The 21,770-nt window shown below is 35.0% G+C and overlaps 3 protein-coding genes and 1 long non-coding RNA gene across 10 annotated transcripts; 2 read left to right on the top strand and 2 right to left on the bottom strand.

The window, feature by feature from the left end:
- Window positions 1-876: 876 nt before the first annotated feature.
- On the top strand, window positions 877-2,747 carry LOC125213194 (ankyrin repeat-containing protein At5g02620-like). The gene is made up of 2 exons (XM_048113595.1): window positions 877-1,575; window positions 1,788-2,747. The coding sequence occupies exons 1-2, from the start codon at window positions 1,000-1,002 to the stop codon at window positions 2,559-2,561; spliced, it is 1,350 nt and encodes a 449-aa protein (XP_047969552.1). The 5' UTR covers window positions 877-999; the 3' UTR covers window positions 2,562-2,747.
- Window positions 2,748-4,693: 1,946 nt separating this feature from the next.
- LOC125201615 lies at window positions 4,694-6,903 on the top strand. Of its 7 annotated transcripts, XR_007172950.1 has the most exons (7): window positions 4,694-4,855; window positions 5,202-5,328; window positions 5,414-5,443; window positions 5,550-5,752; window positions 6,025-6,156; window positions 6,309-6,493; window positions 6,644-6,903. It is a non-coding gene; the product is annotated as an uncharacterized LOC125201615 (long non-coding RNA). The 7 variants fall into 7 exon arrangements; XR_007172952.1 differs by having other exon boundaries at window positions 5,202-5,443; window positions 5,576-5,752; XR_007172947.1 differs by having other exon boundaries at window positions 5,202-5,443.
- A 579-nt stretch (window positions 6,904-7,482) lies between these two features.
- On the bottom strand, window positions 7,483-9,808 carry LOC125202595 (ankyrin repeat-containing protein At5g02620-like). The gene is made up of 2 exons (XM_048101028.1): window positions 9,228-9,808; window positions 7,483-8,367 (listed from the first exon to the last, which is right to left on the bottom strand). The coding sequence occupies exons 1-2, from the start codon at window positions 9,798-9,800 to the stop codon at window positions 7,642-7,644; spliced, it is 1,299 nt and encodes a 432-aa protein (XP_047956985.1). The 5' UTR covers window positions 9,801-9,808; the 3' UTR covers window positions 7,483-7,641.
- Window positions 9,809-18,950: 9,142 nt separating this feature from the next.
- LOC125209608 (ankyrin repeat-containing protein At5g02620-like) lies at window positions 18,951-21,540 on the bottom strand. Its single transcript, XM_048109488.1, has 2 exons — window positions 20,952-21,540; window positions 18,951-19,620 (listed from the first exon to the last, which is right to left on the bottom strand). The coding sequence occupies exons 1-2, from the start codon at window positions 21,522-21,524 to the stop codon at window positions 19,048-19,050; spliced, it is 1,146 nt and encodes a 381-aa protein (XP_047965445.1). The 5' UTR covers window positions 21,525-21,540; the 3' UTR covers window positions 18,951-19,047.
- Between the last annotated feature and the right edge of the window lie 230 nt (window positions 21,541-21,770).

Below are 21,770 nucleotides of genomic sequence, written 5' to 3'. Positions count from 1 at the left end.
TAGATAGATACAGCCTAAGGTGAGGTAGCTGTGTTGAATCTTCGACTCTTATATTGAGAACCTTATATAAAATGACAACTATGACAACATACCACCAATGAGGACCCTTAAATGTAGGAGCAGACTCAATCTTAGTCTGCCACGTAGCAGACTTGCTTGCTTATGTATCGCAAATTGCTTGATTAATTATCTCTAATTTTTATCGCAGATTGCTTTGAACCGTATGCTGAGTTGCTTGCCTATGTATCACAGATGTTTGTCTATGTATAGCAGATATCTTGCCTAGATTGTCATTTTAATTATGGTGCCACCATAGTGCTCTGATTTCGTATCGCAGATTGCTTGGAATCATATGCCGAGTTGCTTGCTTATGTATCACAGATTGCATGCTACGTTGTTGTCAAGTTGTTACTTTAAGACTAGTGTGACCCCAACGCAACCCTATCTCTCCATTATGATTATCTATAAATAGATGAAATACATTGCTCTCATTACTTTCTCCAACTTATTAACTCCAAATCAAACCGAAAATATAACAACTTAAATAATAAAGTAACTAAATAATCAAGACTCTTTAATTATCCCAATAAGTTCTAATTATCTAATATTTAAAAGCCAGAAATTATATGGAAATGATAAATATACGTGTGGAATGGGCCACAAAATGAAAAATCTTAAAGTGATACATACTCAAATAAAATGGTTGTTATGTTCAAACAATGTGTCACCATTTCAATTTGTTTCTTCTTTCCTAGTACTATCTTTTTCAAAGACAAACGTTGTTAGATACAGACAAAGGTGAGGTAGCTGTGTTGAATCTACTACTCTTATATTGAGAACCCTATCGGAATATATTGTGAAGTAGTGAGGAAATTAGGTAGAAATTGCTTGTGTGTGGTGTGTGGACATCGATCTTTTGTGAATAAGTATAAGAAGAGGATAAGAAGAAGAAATCATAAACTAGAGGGGGAAAAAAAAAAGAATTAGTGGGAGAAAAAAATGGTTAGTGAAGAAATAGAAAAGAAACTCTACAAAGCTGCATCAAAAGGGGATGTAAAAACACTTGTACAACTACTTGGAGAAGATCCATATCTTGTTCATGAATTCTCGTTTCCATGTTCAAGAAATCTTCTACACATAGCAGCAATGCATGGACAAACAGGCGTTGTCGAAGAAGTGTTGGAGCGTAATCCGAGGCTAGCGCGGAGTTCAGACTCCCGAAGTTCGTCGCCTCTTCACATTGCCGTAGATGAAGGGGACCTTGAAATCACAAAAAGGTTGATGTCAGTAGCGCCAGAGATGTGCTGGTGGCGGGATAATCAAGGGATGAATCCGATTCATGTTGCGGCCGTGAAAGGGCGTGTTTTGATATTGGAGGAGCTGCTTCGACCGGACCTAATTCCTGCCGCCCGGGAGACAGTGCATGGCGGGCAGACCGTGTTGCACTTGTGCGTGAAACATTTTCAATTCGAGACGTTGAAGGTTTTGGTGGAAAAGTTGGGGGACTTAGTTTATGCAAAGGATGGTGATGGTGAGACACTCTTGCATTTGGCTGTTAGATCCAATCAACTTAAGGTAACCACTAACTCTTTTATTTACTTTTACATAAAAATAGACATGTATTTTGTGGAGACCGTTCATTTCAGAACTCTTCCTAAAGTTATAACACTAGTTTGCAAATACATAAATATCAGTTGACATTAAAAAAACATATCAGTGATTCGTGAATATCATTCCTGACTCAATATTCGATCTTAGTAATGATATTGTTGTTTCAAAAATTTCAGATTGTAGAATACTTGGTGGAAAGTAGAAAAATAAAGAGACTAGCAACGAATTCCAGTGGCGAAACAGCATTGGATATCTTGCGTGAGAGCTTTCACGAAACAGATACATATAAAGAAATGAGAAGAATCTTGCAACGTTTCGATTCTCTGGCAATGGTCAAACAGTTCCCCAAGTTGACCGAAATGGCAATGGTGGTGGTGATTCTAATAGCCACGATGGCGTTCCAGGCGGCGGTCAACCCCCCGGGGGGTGTGTGGCAGGAAGACAAGCCATCACCCGACATTTACACGCCATCACACAAAGCGGGCAGAGCAGTGATGGCAACTAATAGTCCTGGACTATATATATCCTTCCTTGTTGCTACCAACACGGCTTTCATTTCATCGATGATCACAATCGTCCTCATCAGCACCGGAGCGCCACAGGTAGATTTTGTCTTGCTGGCAATCACGACCTATTCGATGTGGGTGTCGATTGTGTCTATTGGAGTGAGCTATGGGGTTTCTTTACTCATGACCAATCCTATGGAAACAAAATCAATTTCCGAAATAGCCACCATAGTAGTAGGTGTGTTCGTCGGCATCAATATATTGTTGGTCATCTACTTCCCCATACGCACCAAGGTTTTGGGGGGGCTTAAACAAACAGAGACACAAATACAGAGTTTGCTTCAAGTTCTTGAAAATGCTCCCGACAGCTTTCCCAAACGTGCTACTGTTTCTTTGTGTTTAACTATACAAAGATGGCTTAGTGTTCTTACCACCGGTAATTGAAGATATACCTAATGCTTCAATGTAATAGAGAGTCGAGCGTAATTATAAGCTCAATTTCAGGTTTTCTTTGTTGGTTCTTTCCCGGAATGCAAAATAGAGTCGAACCAATCCTAGGATAAAGTCTTAAAGAGCTTGTATTCATAAACAACTTGCGAAATCACAAGACTCCTCTATTGTTTTCGTCTATTTAATTACTTTTCCTACAATTTATGTACATGCTTTCTTTCACAAACCCTAAATACAAAACCATAAACTGCTCGATGGGAATTCTTCCGCGACGAATAAGTGGAGTGTAAAGTCCATTTACCAAATATAATAAAAATAAAATGAGATAATTATTGGCGGAAGGAACGAAAAAAGGAACATCCAAAAAATTACAAAAAACGGAGGTAAAATATACAATGAGCTTAAAAAAATTACAGCCACGTGGATATGCTTGTTTGAATCTCAACTACAAACTCTTGCTAACATAAGAAATATTCCCTCCGCCCACCAAAAATAGTCTTATTGATGTATAACATAGATTTTAATATGAAATTGGAAGAATATGAGAGAGAAAGAGATAAAGTTGGAGTATAATTACTTCAAATTGATTGAACCAAACAGCCAAAAGCAATAATATCTCCCCATCATCATCCTTCGCACACACAAGCTGATAGGAGGTAAAGGCTGTCAAACGGATTTCTTCACACTAACTACTGGACAAAATACAAAATACCGTAGAGAGTAAATAGAATCTGGAATTAGAAATGCTCGGCTTTATTAAAAGAAAAGTGAATTGCAAAACAGGAAAGGGAAATCCTCCGCAGAGGCCGGCTAATCCCCACGAAGGAGGCCTACGAGAAAAACTCGTCCAATAAACTGATCTCTCCAAGATGGTTTTCACCATTTAAGAGCCTCAATATATAGACTTACAAAATGAGAGAAATCTGCAACTAACTTAATTCAAAATTCAAATCTACCAACAACTAACTAATTAAAGAAATAAATTAAGAAATAAAATCTAATCAAATTCTAACTAATGCTGACTAAGTATGCATATCCTGCGATATGCATATCTGCATCACAAGCTCCCCCAACTTCTCCACCAAAACCATCAACATTCTAAGCTAAGCATTTTTCACACACAAATGCAGCACAGTCTGCCCACAGTGCAGTCTATTCATTGCGGGCAAAACACTTCCTAGAAGGAGATGTTCTAGAATCTCAACATGCCCATTCAAAGCTGCAACATGAAGTGGATTCATGCCTTGGTCTTCGCGCCGCCAGCACATCTCTGGGGCTATTGACAGTAATTTCGATACAATCTCGACGTGCCCTCCTGCGGCTGCAATGTGGAGAAGGGATGATTTTCGGAGCCTGAAATACGCGCTAGCTGCGGATTAAGGTTAAGCACTTGTTCAACAATGGATGTTTGTCCATGTATTGCTGCTATGCGGAGAAGATTTCTTGAGTAGGGAAATAAGACTCCATGAACAAGATATGCATGGTCTTTTTGATGTACAAGTGTTATTAACTTAAATCTCCATTTGATGCAGAGTTGTAGGGTTTCATTTCTACTTCTTCACTCACCATTCTTTCATTAATTGCCTTTGTTTCTCTACTTCTTAATTCTTGACTTATTATTAATACATAAATGATGCATATCTATGTAGTCTACAAGCTTTCTCTCTCTTTCTCGAAATGCCTGTGAAATGATGTCCGAAGACATAAGATTGACTAAAGGAAAGTTTCCACTCTCAAACGTGTGTGGCAGGATCATTGATTCTATATGCACTAAAAAATTTGTATAAATAATACTCTCAATTTCATAAAAATAAGAACGTCTATTTCCTAAAAATAGAAATTCTTCTTTGCAGGAAATAAATCTCACAATCCAAAGATATTCAATATATATTACTCCCTCCGTCCCACAAAAGATGTCTTTATATCTTTAGTTTGTTCCACAAAAGATGTCACATTTCCATTTTTGGGACGGAGGAGGGAGTCACTACAACAAATATTACGGCTAAGGACGCATAATTAGGGACTTGCGTTGGAAATATTTTTAAAATATCCCAAATTTGTGACGCAAAAATAAGTGTCCTTAGATTATACTCCTACTAAAATGAGCATTCTAAATACCAAATCAATAAAAAAACTAACACTAAGTCTTGAGAATAAAACAAAATACAATCGGCACCCACTCCATTCCACCTACCTCCTCCCTAGGCCCTAGCCTTACCGCCATCCTTCCCCTGTCGTCGCATCTCAACCGCGCGCCGCTGCCATTGCGCCGCCGCCGCCGCTGCGAGGTTAGCTACTTGAGTTTTTTCATTATTTTGAATGGAAACGTAGTGGAATTAGTTGATTTAGGGTTCATATGGGAGATTTCTGTATGTTATTTCCAATTTTCTTTTTGCACAGATTGATTTTTAAGAGTTTGTTGAAATAATCAGAGTTCTAATCGGGTCACAACCTGCAATTGGCGCATTGTTCATGAAATGCCTTTATTTACTTTGTTGATTTAACATTTTAACTCCTCCAGATCAGTGTACGCAACCATTTTTAGAAAACAAAAATTTTCCTCGTTTAGGTTGAGATTGTGATTTATTGGTGTGGTGACTGATTGATATTGTATCCGATTGAAAATGTATGCAGGCATTTTTACTCCTACAATCTGGCCACATCCTACAATTTTGGAATTTTAGAATGGAAAATGATTTCCTATAGAGAGGTGATGATGCTAGGCGATTTATGAAACTCATGCTCTCTAACCCTGATGTTGGTTAAGGAAACTTTTGTACCTTTACTTAAAATGACTCTATTATTTTGTACCTTATAGTTACAATGTCTCTAAGCTTCTTTTGTAGGTACTTTTGATTGTGTTTAAGTTAATGGAGGTCAGTTTTACAATCATCTCTTAGTTCTAATTTTCTTCTTCATTAAGTTGAAAGCAACTGCCATAGGCCTTCCCCCCTTTATGAGGTGACTTAATAATTTTTACAGGTTACCTTTTGCTGCCACTTGTTAAGGCGGAGGCAGATTAGTTCTACTTCTATCTTTGGAAATGAAAATAGGCTGAATGAGAGACTTGACCTTTCAAGACTGAATGGCAACGAGGCTTAGGCGATGGAATCATCACATACTCTATTTCCACGATATAATGCGATTACCCTTTGCCTCTATTTGTTTCATCAATATAGCTGTTGGTTGGTTCTTGTTATGTAGAATTGGACTTTTCATTTCTTGCATATCATGAGGAATTTGTAAAAATAGGCATCATTATCTAAAATGTTGTTGTTGTGTCTTGTTTCATGATTTTGTTCTTATAAGGTTCTCGATGCTTAGAAAGATGAAAGATAGTCAATTTGTTGCTTTTTTTTGTTTCTTCTCATCGATATTAGTAATTTTCCTAAATACTCTAAATCTCTCTCTCCTTCTCTGCGCAAATGGATGCTAATTTGTGCCTTTTCTTTCATAGCCCAAACTTCAGGAACAGAGGCAGCCTTAGTAAAGTTAAATACATGTTCTGGACAGTGATGAAGCTCTCTTGAGCTCCTGAGGTGGCTCAAGGCTATGGGATTGAGTAATGTGTGCCTCTAAGATCCAAAAGGTACAGGGGTAAACATACTGAAAAGTAGAATCCCTGAGAGTGAATTGATGATCAATGTTAAATAATTTGGTGAATTGGTGTATTTCACCTGTATCATGTTATTTACCTATCACTTTTTTAGGTGGAAGTTGTGATGTTAATTGTTGTTGCAGGAGAAATTTATTGACGAGACTTCTAAATTTTTGATGTGCACAAAAGGTAGCAAACTTCCTTTGGTTACGAAGTGTGTGGATTGCAAAATATAATTTTTTTGGTGCAGAATACACGTGATGGCAGCGCAGCTGCTTCATTCGTGCAGTCTCCATCCTTTAAGAGACTAGCTAAGCAGAAAGGAGTTGTAAGTAACCTTTTTTTGCAGTAAATATTTGGATCTTCAAACCAAGATGCATGTTAATAGAACCAATGCATTATCTGATGAGTTTTTTGGATAAACCTTGCTTATATTTGTCTCTGTATTGCTTCAATTTAAACCCGGATCAATTCCTAGAAGATCAACTGAGCTCGGTTCCCTACATCGTCATTTCTAAGAAGCTTTGGAGACACATTCTTCAAAAATGAGAGAAGAGGGGAAGAGAAGGTTTCCCTGTATATTCTAATGTTTGGTAGTACATAACCACTCAATAGGAATAGTCTGAGCTTAGCTTCATAATTTGAATCAAAATGGTGTTGGGTATTTTTGATATATAATCAACTAGTTTATCCAATTTTAGCATGAAATGATTGACATAGTCATTTTTTTTATGGTGATGTTTCAATTGTCATTCTACTAAAATCATGTAATTCATGCAAACAAAAACTCTATAGGTCAGCAGGAGATGGAGAATATTTTAGACCTAATTCTAGTTATTAGGGACGCTTTTTAAAAAAGTGTCCCAAAATTAATTTAGGGATGCTTTTAAAAAGCGTCCCAAAAAAATTCACCGACGCTCCCATTTTGCGTCCTTATTTTTGTTTGGCACACTACCGATAAGGATACTTTTTAAAGCGTCGGTGTTTTATTTAGCAACAAATATTAGTCTCTAATTGACTTAAAAGGCGTCCTTGTTGGTAATTTTTGTTGTAGTGAGTACTACAATATTATTTCACATTTCACATTTCACATTTCCATTTTTGGGACGGAGGAGGGAGTACTACAAAAGATGTCACATTTCCATTTCCACAAGTGTGACATCTTTTGTGGGACGGAGGAGGGAGTACTACAATATTATTTCAAATTAGGGGTGGCGAAACGGGTTACCCGTGGGTACCCGTACCCGATTTTAGCAAAACTTGTTGTCCCAATACCCGCCCCGCGACATACCGGGGTTACCCGATACCTAACAAGTAAAAAAACAAGCATAATATTGAAACAAATGACAAGATCATAAAATTTATACGGACATTTTTTTCCAAATCCAATTAACACACAAAAAAAGTAAAAAATCAAATTTGGTCTTTGGGTTCTTCGCGTCGGAGCTGCCATGTTGGTACTGGGTCCAGCACTGGCTAAGCCCCCGCTGGAGCGGCTGGGTCCGTCCTTCGACGTAGGAAAGCATGAGCACCACGATATAACTGCCGCCTCTTCTTATTGAACCACGACTCATACCAACTCACCACACCAACAACACATACCGGGACCACTACGGCTATGACCAGCACCATTATCAATATCCGTAAAATATTGCTTCGTTTGAATTTCACATGCTCATCTGGAGTGATCCCGTATATTGACTCTGATAAGGTGATCAGGATAGCTATGAGCGCCAAACCAATGGTGAGAAAGGACATGAATATGAAGAAATATGGGTGAACTGCTTGATGTTTCTTGATGGTGAAGAGGAACATCGCCATGATGGAAAATACGAAGGCAATCTGGTTGGCGTTCATAATGGTCTTGTATGTATTGGGATGGGTGGATGCCATCACAGCCTCGCCGGCCTTGCGAGAGGACTTGGCGTCATCTTCATTCCATACTCCGCCCGCGGGGCTGATGGCCGACTGGAAGGCCATCGTGGCGATCAGGACTGCCACCACTATCATGGTGCTGCTCATGTCCGGTATGGCTTCGGAAAATTCAAAGCCAATCAGTAACGGATCTGTCAAGAGCTTTTTCATCTGCGTGTAGTTGACTCTGCGTGGATGACTCTCGTCCAAGATTTGGAGTGCAGTTTTGCCCATGCCGTTTCTTGTTTCCAGCCCTACGTCTTTGTATTCTACCAAGTATAGTATAGTCTGAAATTTGTCATAATCATTCTTTAATTACACAATAATCACATTACATCATTTGACATCTATCCTTATTATGTTCTTAACTACTTACTGCTATTATATGATAATTTGCAAATTATATGTTCTTTTTGATTCTGTTTTCAGATGTTCGACACACTCTATTGAACCCAATCAACTACTTAATCGTCGAACATGGGTATAAACAATGAACTTCAAAAATCTAGTCACGCGCGTGGATATGCTTGTTTAAATCCCAAGTAAAAACTCTTGCTAGCAAAAGAAATACTCTATTGATCTGTCCACCAAAAATAGTCTTATAAATTTTATTACAAATTTGATAAAATTTAAAGTGGGTAAAAGTAGGAGAGAAAGAGGAAATGTGCATAAAATATGAGAGTGAAAGATAATAAATGTGGATAAAGTATGAAACAAGTTACGGTGGGCTGATAACAATAAAAAGATAAGACTATTTTTTTTGAACGGATGATAATAGAAAGATAACACTAGTACTCCCTCCGTCCCGTTGTAGATATCACACTTGGGAATTGACACATAATTTTAAGAGGTGTTGTTTTGTGTGTTAAGTGGAAAGAGAAAATAATATATTTATATTAATGTGAGAGAAAACTTTTTCTAAAAAAGGAAATGTGACATCTTTTATGCGATAAACTAAAAAAGAAAGTGTGACATCTACTATGATAGGAGGGAGTACTGCTTTTTTGGGATTGGATGAAATATAATAAATGAACCGAATGTGAGAGTATGAATCGAAGTAATCTATTTATATCAATAGTATCTCAAGAAAAAAACAACTAATATTTCAAATAAGATGGAAAAAAAAAGAGTTGTTGGTGTTTAATTACCTCGAGTTGATTGCACCTAACAGCCAAATGCAATAATGTCTCCCCATCATCATCCTTTGCACACACAAGCTCCCCCATCTTCATCGCCAAAACCTTCAACACTCTAAGCTGAGCATGCTTCACACACAAATGCAGCACAGTCTGCCCGCGGTGCAGTCTCTCCATCGCGGGCATACTACTCTCTAGAAGGAGAAGTTCTAGAATCTCGACATGCCCATTCATGGCTGCAACATGAACCGGATTCATTCCTTGCTCGTCGCGCCACCAGCACATCCCCGGGGCTGCTGCCAGCAATTTGGAGGCAATCTCAACGTGCCCTTCTGCAGCTGCAATGTGGAGAGGCGATGATTTCTGGGAGTCTGACATATGCGCTAGCCGTGGATTATGGTTGAGCACTTGTTCAGCAATGGATGCTTGTCCGTGCATTGCTGCAATGTGTAGAAGATTTCTTGAACATGGAAATAAGACTCCATGAACAAGATATGGATCTTCTTCAAGTAATTGTACTAGTGTTGTAACATCTCCTTCTGATACAGCGTTGTAGAGTTTCCTTGCTACTGCTTCTCCCTCCATTCTTAAGTGGCCTTTGTTTCTCTACTTTCTTGATTCTTTACTTATTGATACACAAATGATGTATATATGTTTTTATATATAGTGTGTACAAGCTTTCTCTCTTTTTCTCTTGTAAGAAAGGCCTAGGAAATTATACCAGTTAAGATAAACTGAAAGCAAAGTTTCCACTCTCTAACATCACAAGGCCAGATCATTGAATCTATATACACCAAAAAGTACTCCCTTCATGATTAAATGTCTCATATTTGACCGGCACGGGTTTTAAGAAATTATTTGACTTTGTATAGTAAAGAAGTTAGTGGAATGTGGAGTCTACTTTCATGTATTGGTTTTATAATAAAATGTGAGTGGAATGAGTTAGTGAAATGTAGGGTCCACTTACCAAATATAATAAAAGAGAAATGAGACATTTATTGGCAGATGGACGAAAAAGAAAAAGTGAGACATATATTGGCTGAGGGAGGGAGTAATATGATAATGTGTAGTGTATAAATAATGTATACTCCTGCCGTCTCCAAAAAATTGACAAATTTGTAAATTACATAAATTTTAATGTGCAATTGGTAAAGTAAAAGTGAGATTGAGAAAAACTAAGAGTGAGAAGATAAAGGTAATGGAATAAGGTTAATAGATTGTGGGTTCCACATTTTAGGGGACGGCCCAAAATGGTAAAACTAGTCATTTTTGGGGGATGGAGGGAGCATATAGAACTACTTTTATAGTACTCCCACCGTTCCATAGTAATAGAGGCGTTTTTCCATTTTCGTCCGTTCCATAGTAATAGAGTCATTTCCCTTTTTAGTAAAAGTCAACACATTTTTCCACACCTACTTTACTCTCTCTTACTCTTTTCTATCTTCATCTCTCTATCTTTTTCATTTTCCACTTTATTCTCTTTTTACTTAACTCACCTAACACATTTTTTCTTAATCTCCGTGCCGAAAAGTTTTGCCTCCATTACTATGGAACGGAGGGAGTAGTAATATGTAATAGTACTTGTTCCGTCGGTAAATACATATATCTCATTTTGTCACTTTATTCAGCCATTCATTAGTTTTATGTTTCATTTTAACAATAATTTATAAAAAAAAAAAATAGAATGCATATGTATACCACAAGTAAAGATGATTCTTAGCGGTCAAAAGGAGTATTATGTCGATGTTATTATATACACTAAAATGCATTATTAATAAAATAAAGTTATTAAAAGAATAGGAACACATTAAAGGCCTCATATAAAGTATGACTGAAATCAAACAAAGTGGGAGACTGATTATGCATAAAGCCAGTGTTAGACTGATTATGCATAAATTCACTGAAACTGACCATAAACATCTTCAGAGTTCTTTGCTGCAGCATTAAACACCATACATAAGTGCATAAGAAATCTGCGGAAACAAATGGTTAAACAAGTTATTAGAAAAAGCTTAATTTGCAACATAAGAAGCGGGGACTTTGATTTTTTATTTATATTTTTTTATTTTAGCTGGTTTTTTGGAGAAGGAAGGGGAAGTGTTTCCATAATTAATGATTTTAATCTCTAATTAATAGTTTTCTTAATTTCTAGTATTACTAAAATTGATTTTCCAGAATTGGTGGAATTACTAAATTAGTATTATTAGTATATACTCCCTCCGTCCCCGATTAAGAGTCACACTTTTCCATTTCGGTCCGTCCCCAATTAAGAGTCATACTTCATTTTTACCATAAATAGTAAGTAGGTCCCACATTCCACTAACTCAATTCACTCACATTTTATTATAAAACCAATATAAAAAAATGGGTCCCACAATCCACTAACTTTTTCAATCAACTTTTCTTTACATTTCTTAAAACTCGTGCCCGGTCAAAGAGTGACTCCTAATAGGGGACGGAGGGAGTATTTATCTACATAAACATATTTTTAAATTTTAATTTTTGCGTATTTATTTATATTTTAATAAAATAATTTTGTGGTATATGTTGTCTCGTATTTTAGTTATAAAGTAAATGAAGAGTATAAATTAATTTTCTGAATTTGTGGGGTCCGAATTTTCCTTTCGCTCTATACAACCAAGACTTAATGCTCTGCCTCCTCCTTTAAACAACTCATTGGGACGACCACCTATGTAATAAACCCATGCAGTGCATTTCATTTCAACACCAAACGTCGATGCTTTTCTAACCAAGTCGAAAATAAAATTATTATCATTATACAAAACAAAAACAAAAACAAAATAAGAAGTAAAATATTTTGAAAAGGGCAAAAATCCTATAAAGTTTTTGGCTATAAAAAGTCATAACTTGTCAAACTTAGAGATTTTATGCAGTGTTATTTTGTCAGTTAAGTGAAAAGTGAGTAAAGTAAGAGAGAGAATAAAGTAAAGAGAGTAATATTTTATTTTAAAAAATATATCATTTAGAGTGGCACATCTCAAAAAAAAAATTACTCCCTCCGTTCCATAGTAATAGAGGCATTTCTTTTCGGCACGGAGATTAAGAAAAATTGTGTTATGTGAGTTAAGTAAAGGGAGAATAAAGTGGAAAGTGAAAAAGGTAGAGAGATGAAGAGAGAAAAAAGTAAGAGAGAGTAAAGTAGGTATGAAAAAATTTGTTGACTTTTATTAAAAAGGGAAATGACTCTATTACTATGGAACGTACCAAAATGGTAAAATGACTCTAATATTATGGAATGGAAGGAGTATATTACTTAGAGTGAGACGGAAAGAGTACGCGTAGGTAGTTGAAAATGCAATTGCTCGATAAAGTAATTAGGTCTAACCGTAGTCAAAACTTTCATATTGTACGATACTTGGTGGAAAAGAACCTTAGCCGCAAATTCCACTAGCGACACAATCTTGAAAGAATATGACATGCTAAATTAGACTCTAGGAAAATAATTTAATTTAAAAGAATGCTTGTATCCTATGTGCATCCTGCTATTATTATTCATCTTTTTTTTAGGAAAATTTCTAGATTCTCGTATATTAAAACTCGGTCCAGCATCAATTTGGGAATTTACTTAACAGCCCATTCTTTAATTAAAACATGCGCCCATCAGGGAATAAAAGAACTAACCTCCAGCCGAAGCAAAATTTGTTATTCGGCCCAACTTAAATAGAACTATAGTTGTCCCAAGACAAAAAAAAAATGAGTCAGCCCATTTCTCTGATTCCATTCACACGCATTTAAAATCCAGTTCTAGAGATTATCTTCGAATTATGCGAGGCTAAGGATTGAAACTCGTGTGGAGCCAAATCTGGGGATGCAAAATTACCTGGAACGGAGGAAGTATATATAAGTGGAATTCATTCAACACATTTTTTTTAATATTTTTAAAATTTGTGTCAACACTAAATGTAACTCATAATGTGGGACGAACGTAGTATCGAAATAAAAAGATATAGTACTTCAATTCGACTCTCAAAATAATCTGAGTTCGTTTAATTATAATAAAAGCATCACACATTCATACAAACTTTTAAATACCAAATCATGTTCTCTCTCTCCATGAAAAAATATGAACATTAATTTGATTTGACACGAATTTTAATGTAAAATTGATAGGATAAAAGATAAAGAGATAGTGGGATAACCGACAGGAAGGCCATCGTGGTGATTAGGACTAACACCACCACTACGGCGTTCCTCATCTCGGGGATGTCTTCGGAAAGTGCAATGCAATACCTGACTGACGGATCTATTAAGAACAATAGTGTTCTTTAATTAAAGTAACTAGAAAAATTAGTTAAATATTTTAATGAGAATACATATTTTATTCTATAAGAGGAAATAACACGTTTTAATTATATAAACTAAAAGGAAAATATGAACTTGGACAGATAAAATATTAATTGAGCAACCGTTTTTTCCCGTACAAATATCTCATTATTTTATATGATTGTCTACTATGTTCAGTGTTCTAGTTATCCCATTTTTAGAAGGCGGACTCAGTGATTAATTAACCTAGTACTCGTTCCGTTTCACATTACTTGACACACTACCTAACACATTTCTTTTTTTGCGGTTATTTTGAAAATTTTAAGTAAATAGCTAAAGTTTAAAAAAAAAAAAAAAATAGCAAAGACAATAATATAGAAAAGAGTTTTAAGTTTCTTCACATTTATAAATTGTATTTATAAATGTGCACGTTGAACGTCAAGAGGATGGAGTGATGATCGGAGTCGATGTTATTAAATAATCAAGTTGATCCTTCCAACGATTTGTGTCTTCATACACGAAGTCATTTAGTAAGGACTTATTCCACTGTGCTTTTGTGAAGTGAGAATTTTAGAATCTCATCATCAAACTCTGATTTATTGATAAGATGTTTATCCTATTTCCAAGACCATGTAATTGAATACTTGGCTTCTATTTTATGATATTAATCGACTTGGCATTTGTGCAAATTTCTCAAGTTCTACCCCTTTTCTTTCCCCGCTTCTTATTAGTCGCGGTTTACCCGCTTTCGCTATCCTTAACAAAATGCATTCGTGTCAACTAATTAAAATAGGCCAATTTGATAGTTAACTTAATTTAATTAGTGGGTTTCAATATAAATTAGCTCAATTTATTTAATTCAATTTATATTTGTATGAGTGTATTCGGCTAAATTATTTAATGCTAAGAAATTATTGTAGAAGGTTTTAGGTCTTAGGGTTTTGGGTTTCCATAATTTTCTTTATAGATTTAGGTTTTGAGTTTTAGCATATGGATTTGGGTTTCCATTAATAATATATATTTGAAAAAATAGGGAACTAGATGTAATAGAAGGTAATATTACTTTCAAATATACTATATATTAAAATCACATGAAATACAGTAATAAATAAAATAAAATTATTTACTGAATATCTTATTCAATGTATTTCTCTGTGACGTATACTAAAAACAGAGTACATATTATATGTATTATCTTATTTAAACATGCGAAATATATCAAAATAATGTTGGAGCAATATATATATATATATATATATAAAAACATAATGCAAAATAAATATAGAATGAGCTATTTATATAGGTGACTAATGAGAAATCAACCAAGAATAAATCATATAATGAAAAATAGAATTATAAATATATAAAATAAGAAAGAGAATAAAATCTCAAATTTTATACAAATGGATTAGGACATTGCCTAACCTGTGATTAGAATTATCAATCTGATAAACTTTGTGCACTGACAAATATGTATATGTTATTAATTATAGTGATACATTGAATATATGAGTTTACGAAAATTTAAATTCTTAATTTCTGTAATTAATATACAAAATTTAATTTAATTTAATTTTAGGTTTAATCCATACTCGATACACAATATCTGTGTGTTATATTACTGATGAATTCCTTAAATTTATTACTACTATTTTTTTGGTATAAGATTAATTATTATTGCATACATAGTATTTATATTAATTTCTTTATAGCATGTCGGTATTGCTTAATTTATTAAATTTTAAACGAATATATAAATTAATGATCCGTGCATAGCACTGGTGTTACATTAGTAATAATAAAATGGGACAGCTGTGTTGAAATTAAAATGTATTACCTCCATTCCCCAAAATTTGTCCCATTTTGATCCGACACGGGTTTTAAGAAATATAATGAAAAGTGAGTTGAAAAAGTTAGTAGATTGTGCGTCCTATTATTATATATTAGTTTTATAATAAAATGTAAGTATGAATGAGTTAGTGGAATATGAAGTCCATTTCCAAAAATAATAAAAGGTGAAATGGGACAAAATTTTAAGGGACGAATGAAAATAAAAAATGAGACAAATTTTCAGGGATAACATGTAATAAGTCGAAACTAAAACATTAATGTCGGATGGTAATTAGTTAATTACGCGGAATCTATTTTAATTTTGTTTTAATTCGTTTAACGTGTGTCATAAGTCGGAATGTCGGACAGTAATTACGTGGAATCTGTTTAAATTTATTTCTCAACATGAACAATAAATTAATTTGATATTAGATGAAAATATAAAGGAAAATTGAGCCCAACTCCTTATCGACGGGTCCAACCCACCATTTTGATTAACTTGTTAAAATGTCGGCGATTTAACAATGTTAAACAAATTCTATATATTCTTATTTCACGTTTCTTTTTATTTCTTCTTTATTACTCCATAACCTCTATAATTAAAACTAGTTTTTATCATTTTAGGTTATCCATTAAAATTAAATCATGTCTAAATAAGAAAGTTTTAAATCAATTGCCCACAACTAATATTATGGAATATGGACCCACATGGTCATCTTCTATTACTTATAGCATCATAATCCAAAATTAAGACCAAATCTCCATCCTTAGATTTTAAAATGAGTGAATAAGATTAAATCTTACGAATTTCAATAAATAGTAGACAAAATATCAACAAAAGAGTAAGATTGTCATTTTGTTATCATATCATAATTTTCATATTTTTTTTATATTAACACGACATGAGTATTTCAACACAAGTACACGAAAATATCAACCCAGTTTTATTGAGATTTCACATGCATTATATTGAGATTTTACATGCATAATATTGAGATTTTATATGCATTATATTGAGATTTCGTCAAATCATCAACATACACGAAAACTGAAATAAAAATCATCAAATTTCGTCATCCTATCATAATTTTCGTTTTTTTTATATTAACATAGTGTATTACAACTATCAACACAATGACATTAGTATTTCAGCACAAGTACACGAAAATATCAACCCAGTTTTATTGAGATTTCGCATGCATTATATTGTAATTTTACATTCATTATATTGAGATTTTATATGCATTATATTGAGATTTCGTCAAATCATCAACATATACGAAAACTGAAATAAAAATCATCAAATTTCATCATCCGAACATCGTCGGAACATATTCAATTGAAATCTCGTTAGAATCCTTATAAAATTACTTTTAATTTGATATATTTTTTGCAAAAAAATAATTTAAATTGAGAGAGTTACGTAAATTTAAAGTTTTAGGATAATTTTAATAAGAGGGAATTGACATTAATACCCTTTAATTTTATTTAATAATTATTTAAATTTAAAATATAATACAATTGGCATTCTATCAACCACTAGATCTCCTAATCTAATGGTTAAAAATTGGCCTTAATTTTGAATTGCTAATTAGTTAGCATTTAATCACCTCCTTGGACCCACAATCACTAACAATACTTCCACCATCTCCCCCCCCCCCTCTATTTCTCATCTCTCTCTAGCTTTACTAATTATACATTAAAGTCTGTACCAATTACAATTTTGTTTATTTTTTATAAAACGGATGGAGTATTTTTTTTCAAAGTCATAATAATGTAGATAGAAACATACCGGAGGTGGCGATATTTAATACTACCTTCGTCCACAAAAAATAGACAAATTTTACAATTTTTGTCCCTTCACCAAAATTAGACAAACTCTATGTATAGAAAGTTTTAAACAAATACTAATCTTACAAACCATTCTAAATATGGATCTCACAAAATCCACTAACACTACTATTTCCACTGCATTTTCCCTCCATCTCTCGTACTATACCAATTAAAACAATGTCACTTACAACTTTGTCTATTTTATTTTTTTGGATGGGGTGGTAGTAAATCATTTCAAATACATGGATATCAGTCGATGGAGACAGTTCATTTCCGAACTCTTTCTTAAAATTATAACACTAGTTTGCAAATACATGAATATCAGTACATTACAGAACATATCAGTTTATATGATTTGTAAATATCAGTCCTGACTCAATATCAGTTCCAAATATTGAAATTGACATGTTTTTTTTATATCAATTAATATGATCTTCAGTTCCTACGTTCTCATTTTAGCAAAGTTCTGAAACAGTTTGTTTTGTTTATATGATGCCAATTAAGTAAGTCTTAGTAATGATATTGTTGTTTAAAAAATTTCAGATTGTAGAATACTTGGTGGAAAGTAGAAAAATAAAGAGGCTAGCAAGGAATTCGAGTGGCGAAACAACATTGGATATTTTGCGTGAGAGCTATCACGAATCACGACACAGATACATATATAGAAATGAGAAGAATCTTGCAACACATCGATTCTCTGTCAATGGTCAAGCAGTTCCCCAAATTGACCGACATGGCAACGGTGGTGGTGATCCTAATAGCCACGATGGCATTCCAGGCGGCACTCAACCCCCCGGGTGGCGTGTGGCAGGAAGACTCGCCATCACCCGACGTTTACATGCCATCTCACAAGGCTGGCAGAGCAGTGATGGCAACTACTAATCCTGGACTATATATACCCTTCATTGTTGCTACCAACACGGCTTTCATTTCATCCATGATCACAATCATCCTCATCAACGCCGGAGCGCCACAGGTAGATTCTTCTTCCTGTCAATCACGACCTATTGTTATTCCCCTACTTCCCCATATGTAGGCTGGTTTCATGGTCGCTTCGCGCTTGTACGTAATGAGACAAGAATACAGAGGTTGCAGCAAGATCTTTCAACTGATGCCGACAACCTTCCCAATCGTGCAATGGTTTCGACGTATGTAAGAATACAAAGTTGGCATGAAATTCTCACCACCGGTCCTTAAAGATATACTCAAGGTTTCAATGTGGATCTATATGATTTATAATGTATATTAACTACTCAATCAAACTAGGTCTTACACTTATCCTCACTAGGTAAGACGCTTATTCTAATAGTGATTTTTTGATTTAACGATTGAATCTGATAATCTGCCGGCATGGGAAAACACACGCTCTATCATTTTCATACTGGAAGATTTGGAAGTGTCTATTTTGTTACAAATTTTAAAAATTGGTGTCATTATTGCTATCATTTATGAGACATGTCAAAACTAGTTCAAAGATCAAGGTTCTTCTAACTGATGCCAAATAAACTTGCCATTGTTAAAAAAAATATCTTTGCAATGGTTTATGAGACGTTGCTATATCAAATTTATGTCGCAGGCTCGCAGCACCATTTACTGTATATGTAGTCTTGTAATCCAAGAATTGGCCGATTCGTGCTAGATTCTCCCTTAATTGTTCAAAGTTGTCAATTTAGTTCATATGTGAATAATTGTCACATTTCATTATAAAATTAATATATAAAAATAGGATATACTTTTCACCAACTTTAATCCACTCACTTTCTATAATATTTTTCAAAATCTGAACTGAACTTATTAATGACAGACGTAGGGGTACAATATAACATTAGAAAATAAAATCATAAATATCTCAAAAAAGCCGCGTCTCCAACTGCTGAAATATCTCCTACCGCTGAAACATCTGAAAATGACCCCGCGTCTCCTCCATCTGCTGAAAAATCCAATAGAAAACACGCCACGGGAAAGCATCGGCAGAAAGATCTAGTTGTCGCCGCCTCTTATTATCCCATGACTGGTGCAATTGAATTACAAAACTAACAAACATGGATATCAGTCCAAATCCGTACAGCACCAGCATCACCACCAGAAGAATCTTGTTTCCTGTCGAGTGCATAATCTCATCCGGAGTGATCATATACACCGACGCTATGTAGGTGATTGTGATAGATAGCAGTGCCGCTAACATGGCCGTCCAGGACGCCATCATGAAGAATAAGTTATTGACATGGATCCTGGTGGTGAAGAGGTACATCGCGGTGAGGGAACATATGAAGGCCATCGTGTTGGCGAGCGTCATCTTCTTGTACATATAGGGGTGGGTGGATGCCATCACAGCCTTCCCGGCTTTGTAAGAGTGCCTGGCGTCATCTTCACTCCATACTCCGCCCGCGGGGCTGGTGGCCGACTGGAAGGCCATTGTCGCGATCAGGATTACCACCACCATTATGCTTTTGCTCATCTGTGGGATCACTTGGAAAATGGAAATATCTGACACATTTGTTAACAGCTTTTTCATCTCTAAGTAGTTGATGGTGTTTGGAGGGCTCTCGTTCAAGATTTCGACCGCAGTTTTGTCCATCCCGTTTCTTGTCAGATACTTTATGACTTTGTTTTCCACCAAGTATTGTATAGTCTCAAATTGGTCCATAATATTATACTTTAATTAGACAATACTTCATCATCTATGAGATAATTGCAACTTATAGTCCCAACAATTGGACCATGTTATAAATTTTAAAGATTTACTATTTAGTGCTTTTGAAATTCGATAATCGTATGAATACTCATCTGTTGTTAATTTTTTTTTCGGATGTCAGACACACTCTATTGAGCCGAATCAGGTACTCAATTGCCGAACATCCGAAAGAAAAGTTTAACAACAAGCGGGGATATAATATAAATCTACAATCTACATCATGCTTGTTTGAATCTCAAGTACAAACTCTTACCAGCAAAAGAAATACTCATGGCTCATTCCACCAAAAGTAGTCCGTAGGTGATACAAATTTTAACGCAAAATCGAAAAAAATAAAGTGCGTAAAGTATGAGAAATAGAGAGAAAATGTGGATAAGCATGATAGAAAAATATCAAAATGAATACTCCCTCCGTCCCAAAGAATATGCACTTTGGGGCATAGGTTTTAAATCAAAATTGGTAAAGTAAAATAAAAGTATAGAGAAAAAAGAAATTAAAGTATTGTTAGTGGAAAATTGGCCCCATCTCATTAGAGAGAAAAGAGTTTCCAAAATTGCAAAGTGTATATTCTTATGGGATAGAGGGAGCAATAAATTGAGAGATGCTTTCCATTTTTAGTACCCTCTCCATCCCGCCAAATGTGATTAGAGATTTAAGAAAACAATATTATTTGACTTAATTGGAGAGAAATAAAGTATGCGTAAGAATAAAGTAGAGAGATAATGAGGGAGTAAAAGTATGAGGAGAGTAAATTAGTAAGACAGAGTAAGAGTACGAGAGAGTAGTTAAACATGAAAATCAATAATTTGAGACAACAAAAATGAAAAATCAATAACCTGTAATTGGATGAAGGGAGTGTAGATTAATTTTGGTGGATGGGAAAAATGGAAAGATAAAACTATTTTTCTCAGAGGACGGATGTAATATAATAAATTAACTGACTATCAAAGTATGACTCAATATAAGTACTAAAGTTAAATCTAATTTTCAACAAGTTTCAATAGTAACTTTATTAAATCAATAAGATCTCGTGGAAAAACAGCTATTATTTCAAATACTGAAGAGAAAAAAGAAATGAGTCTGTGTGAAATTACCTCGAGTTGGTTGCATCTGACAGCGCAATGCAATAATGTATCACCATCATAATCTTTTGTACACACAAGATCTCCCATCTTCTCCACTAAAACCTTTAACGCCCTAAGTTGAGCATGCTTCACACACAAATGCAACACAGTCTGTCCGTGATGCAGTCTCTCCATCGCGGGCATAGAGCTCTCTACAAGGAGAAGTTCTAGAATCTCGACATGCCCATTCATTGCTGCAACATGAACCGGATTCATGCCTTGGTCGTCGCGCTGCCAGCACATCTCTGGGGCTTTTGAGAGCAATATCGAGGCAATCTCGACGTGCCCTCGTGCTGCTGCAATGTGGAGAGGCGATGATTTTTGGGAGTCTGAAATACAAGCTAGCTCTGGATTAAGGTTAAGCACTTCTTCAATGATGGATTTTTGTCCATGTATTGCTGCTATGTGGAGAAGATTTCTTGAGTATGGAAATAAGACTCCATGAACAAGATATGGATCTTCTTCAAGGAGATGTACAAGTGTTGTTACATCTCCTTTTGATGCAGCGTTGTAGAGTTTCTTTTCTACTGCTTCTCCCGACATTTTTTACTGGCCTTTGTTTCTCTTCCTTTTTGATTCTTTACGATTTATTAGTATTAATAAACAAATGATGCATATATATAAGTCTACAAGCTTTCTCTCACTTTCTCATGTAAGAAAGGCCAAGGAAATGATAGCTTAAGACTTAAAGATTGACTAATGGAATGTTTCCACTCTCAGACGTCACACGCAAGGCCGGATCATTGAATCTTTATGCACTAAAAATAAATGCAACCTGCTAAGTGAGTC

Source organism: Salvia hispanica, chromosome 1, assembly GCF_023119035.1.
Source record: "Salvia hispanica cultivar TCC Black 2014 chromosome 1, UniMelb_Shisp_WGS_1.0, whole genome shotgun sequence".
NCBI classification, from domain to species: Eukaryota; Viridiplantae; Streptophyta; class Magnoliopsida; order Lamiales; family Lamiaceae; genus Salvia; species Salvia hispanica.
Note: the sequence above shows the minus strand (reverse complement) of the source record. Positions and strands in the feature narration are given on the sequence as shown.